Source organism: Coregonus lavaretus (assembly GCF_964263955.1).
Source record: "Coregonus lavaretus genome assembly, contig: HAP1_SCAFFOLD_497, whole genome shotgun sequence".
NCBI classification, from domain to species: Eukaryota; Metazoa; Chordata; class Actinopteri; order Salmoniformes; family Salmonidae; genus Coregonus; species Coregonus lavaretus.
In genome coordinates this window covers 275,001-280,000 of record NW_028157881.1, presented here as the reverse complement: position 1 = coordinate 280,000, position 5,000 = coordinate 275,001, and the positions used below count along the sequence as shown (strand labels likewise).

General features: G+C 48.3%; 1 protein-coding gene across 1 annotated transcript; it reads left to right on the top strand.

The window, feature by feature from the left end:
- Positions 1-1,548: 1,548 nt before the first annotated feature.
- Positions 1,549-1,875, top strand: LOC311124772 (histone H3.2-like; the record flags this gene model as incomplete). The annotated part of the gene is made up of 1 exon (XM_084198872.1): positions 1,549-1,875. A coding segment is annotated over one exon (327 nt), but the record flags the coding sequence as incomplete, so codon positions are not given.
- Between the last annotated feature and the right edge of the window lie 3,125 nt (positions 1,876-5,000).

Here is a 5,000-nt window from a genome sequence, read left to right as displayed (position 1 = left end):
ATTCGACCTCACGAGTGCACCCTCACCAGCCATTTTTATATATGAGCCACTGGGCTATTCCCGTTCAGAGGCAGGCTGCTGTGATGTGTTACAAGTGCCATGTAATAACAATAACAATACTATAGTGGCTTCGAATTGAAACTCACGAGTGCACCCTCAACAGCCATTTTTATATATGAGCCACTGGGCTATTCCCGTTCAGAGGCAGGCTGCTGTGATGTGTTACAAGTGCCATGTAATAACAATAACAATACTATAGTGGCTTCGATTTCAAACTCAAGAGTGCACCCTCACCAGCTGTTTGTTTCCCATTTGGAGAGAAATAATGTGTGGATGTCATTTCGGACATTTTGGCGCTCACGCGAAATGACACAAAGTAACAAAGTCGGAGGGAAACAAAGTAGCCTCTCACTCGCTGCCTGTGGGTGGGAACCGGCTTAGGGCTGTCTGTCTGTCCATCTGTCTGTCCCTCGCTCCAATTGGATAAGGCCACACCGGCCCGGTGGCCAATCGTTGCCTCTTGTGGCGAGGTATATGTACGGCTCTCGAAGTGGCGAGCGGCTCATTCAGACTTTCTGTGACTTTCTCAAGCTACCAATATGAGCGGAAGAGGCAAAACCGGAGGCAAGGCCAGGGCGAAGGCAAAGACCCGTTCATCCCGTGCTGGCCTCCAGTTCCCCGTGGGCCGTGTGCACAGGCTGCTGCGCAAAGGCAACTACGCCGAGCGTGTGGGCGCTGGCGCACCAGTCTACCTGGCCGCCGTACTCGAGTACCTGACTGCTGAGATCCTGGAGTTGGCCGGCAACGCTGCCCGTGACAACAAGAAGACTCGTATCATCCCCCGTCACCTGCAACTGGCCGTCCGTAACGACGAGGAGCTGAACAAACTGCTCGGCGGTGTGACCATCGCTCAGGGTGGTGTGCTGCCCAACATCCAGGCAGTCCTACTCCCCAAGAAGACCGAGAAGGCAGTCAAAGCCAAGTAAATTCGCTACTGCGACTTCAACTTGACTACTCAACCCCCAAAGGCTCTTTTAAGAGCCAACCACCTAGCTCTCCAAAAGCGCAAAGTACCTTTCTATGACCGCAATACATTGAGTGGGTGTATACACAACTATTTCGACATTCTGTGCCCACATGAGGCCTTGCATGAACAACAACACCTACTTGGCCTCATTTGCCATAGCAGGCTAGCATTAGATGATACGTGCCTATAAGCTGTCACTCTTGACTTTGGCGACTATTATTGCGCGTAAAGGGCCGGCGGCGTCCTATTGCGCGCGCACCGGGAGTTTGAGTTTTGGAGAGGCCGGGCCTCCCGTCCAATGGCCAACGGAGGAGGCCTGCGAAACGGGCCAATCGGGGTGGTGGGGAGATGGTGTCCAATCAGCAGGCGCCACTGCCGGCTTTATAAACTTCACATAGGCATTTCGAGGCTATACTCCCGACTGTCAGAGCAGCGCCATGGCCAGAACCAAGCAAACCGCTCGCAAATCCACCGGTGGCAAAGCCCCCAGGAAGCAGCTCGCCACTAAGGCTGCTCGCAAGAGTGCCCCGGCCACCGGCGGTGTGAAGAAGCCTCACCGTTACAGGCCCGGCACCGTGGCTCTGAGAGAGATCCGTCGTTACCAGAAGTCCACTGAGCTACTCATCCGCAAGCTGCCCTTCCAGCGCCTGGTGCGAGAAATCGCCCAGGACTTCAAGACCGACCTGCGCTTCCAGAGCTCCGCCGTGATGGCCCTACAGGAGGCTAGCGAGGCTTACCTGGTCGGCCTGTTCGAGGACACCAACCTGTGCGCCATCCACGCCAAGCGGGTGACCATCATGCCCAAGGACATCCAGCTGGCCCGCCGTATTCGCGGAGAGCGCGCATAAATGAGGATGACCTGAACTCGAATATCCCCCAAAGGCTCTTTTAAGAGCCACCTCCATATTTCCATCAAAAAGGCACAATTGTTCCATGTATACACGCACCTCTACATTAGCCACCATGTATGTTGTTCACTAACACGTCTAAAAGCTACGTATTGCACCTTTTTAGTTGCCTGAAGTCTAGCTTCAATGTTTGTGTGTGTGTATATACACAACCATCTGGCATCATCCACTTCCTTTGAACTATATAGTAACACAGTAAAATGCTTTACAAAGGAGGGGAAAAAGAAACGAGTGATAATATAGGCCGAATAGTAACAAGAATTGTGTTCAGATGAATAATTGACACTATTAGTTGTGTGTAATAATAGCCTTGCATGCAGTCCAGAAAAAACATTGCATGCCAACTTACTTTGAAAGTCCCATGTTGCAGTGCTGCTGAGAGACTCATGCAGAGGCCCAAACTTTACAATGGAGCACGGAGGCCATCTTGTGGTTAAATGTGGGTACTGCACCTCATGGTGAGTCCCTTTCAGCATTTGCTCTTTAGGCCAGCGTTTCCCAAACGCGGTCCTGGGGTCCACAAGGGGTGCGCGTTTTGCGTTTTGCCCTAGCACTCCACAACTGATTCTAATACTCCCAGCTTGATGATGATGAGTTGATTATTTGAATCAGCTGTGTAGTGCTAGGGCAAAAACTCCCAAAATGTGGCCCGAGTTTGGGAAACCCTGCTTTAGGCTAATACTAGCCTATTAGGATGACTTGGTTCGATCGCTTTAATGGCAACTGCTGAACTCTGGTTTCACTAATTACTTGTCCCAGGTCACCATTATGAATCCAATAGCAAAACAAATGTTTCAAAATAGCTCAATAGTGAAAAAAGGCCAGGAAATGATGGGTTCTCAGCAATATTTCACCAACAACCGATCACTATTCACGCATAGACATTAGGATCATCAACAAATATTCCTAAGTCATACTACAAAAGGGTTGTAACGAAATGGATTTGTCTGTTCAATGCAAGTTCAACGTCAAAGAAAAAGTGCATCACCACAACAAACGTGTCTTTAGATACACTGTAAAAAATGACTTTGTGGAATGTACTCAAGCTATTACAGTCAACAAAAGCACACGTCATATTGTTGAGTAGATCTTTTTGCTTGTTTTTATGAGTAGATAAGCTTGAGTAAGTTGAGTTGATGTGGTCCAATACATTGAGTAAAGATGATAGAGACGTAAAAAGGATTATATTACGTTGATTCGACTCAAATAGACATTGTGTTATTTTACCTGAATGATTCATCCTATTATGTATTTAGACCAACTTACTTTGGATTCACTCAATCACATCCCTTAAGAGAAAAGGTATCCGGACACCGGGAATCCATTTATTTAAACATCAACGGTTTGCAAAACATCTGTTATTATGAGTTGACAAATTACGTAATTGCAATCAACACTGCAGGTAAATCATGATTGCTGCAGGTAGGCAACACCGTAGAAATAGGAACTACAACACTAACAACAAGTGACATTTACTCCTGATGTACTGACTGACCTGTTGCAACCTCTACAACCACTGTGCTTATTATTTGACCCTGCTGGTCATCTATGAACGTTTGAACATCTTGGAGAAAAATGTGTGAAACCACTGCCTATATGAGGAGCTGTCGTTGTTTGTTTTATTACCACATACTTATGGAAATTGCACCGGTTGAGAGATGATGGCTCTCTTGTGCCTACGGTGAAGGGTACTTCTGATCCAGCAGGTGGTGCTAAGATCCCTCCCTATATGACTTGAATGATGAGTTGATTTATTCCTTATAGCTCCTAATGATTTTAAGGCCAGTGTTGGCAAACATTACTTGTGCTCCAGCAGGTGGCCATGACATCCCTCCCTATATGACTTGACTGACCAGTTAGTTGATGGACTCCTTATAGCTCCTAAATTTAATGATTTTAAGGCCAGTGTTGGCAAACATGACTTCTGCTCCAGCAGGTGGCCATGAAATCCCCCCCTATATGACTTGACTGACCAGGTAGTTGATGGACTCCTTATAGCTCTTAATGATCTCAAGTGTCTGTGTTTTTATGTGGTTAGGAGTTTTGCTCACTGCGTGTCCCCCTTCCATTTCAGTGTTTCCCAACTCCAGCGGTAGAGTAGGCTACCCCCAACAGGACCCATTTTTCTTGTAGGCCTGGACAGCCACAGCTGATTGAACAACCTGTCACCTAAATTACCAAGTCCTCAATGAGTAGAATCAGGTGCAACAACAACAACAACAACAACAACAACAACAACAATATGAGGAGAGGGACACAGTGTACTAGCTGATCTCCCAGTTGTCACAGTTTGGCCTTGTGTTCCACATAGCCTATATCAGTATTTGAGTATGTTTCCCGCGCACGTTAGTTGCTTTCACGTCATCTTTGAAATCGCTCCTCCCTAGTCCCCTAGAACGAGCGCCCTCCCCTTTGCAACGCCTCCGAACATATAACAGAGGCGCGCTTTCTGTGCCGCCGGCCTCAATCAGGTCGACCAAACGCAGATAATAGCGCACCGCGCACCGGCGCTGAAATCATTCATTCACTTGAACTCAACTAGCGAACACACCATGTCCGGAAGAGGCAAAGGCGGCAAGGGACTCGGAAAAGGAGGCGCCAAGCGTCACCGCAAAGTTCTCCGCGATAACATCCAGGGAATCACCAAACCCGCTATCCGCCGTCTGGCTCGCCGCGGCGGCGTGAAGCGTATTTCCGGTCTGATCTACGAGGAGACCCGCGGTGTCCTGAAGGTGTTCCTGGAGAACGTGATCCGTGACGCAGTCACCTACACCGAGCACGCCAAGAGGAAGACCGTTACCGCCATGGACGTGGTCTACGCTCTGAAACGTCAGGGACGCACCCTGTACGGTTTCGGCGGTTAAACCCACTCTCTTCGGAACCTCAACACCCCGACTCGAACCCAAAGGCTCTTTTAAGAGCCACCCACATCCGCTTAAAATGGGCCCATTCCATGTAGTGTTATATATAACAACAAATGTTTAGTATGCAATTTAGTAAGAAAGTATGAGCCACTTCGAGTGGACAGGGAGTATTAATTAGAGGATTCTAATGTCCCGTCCACT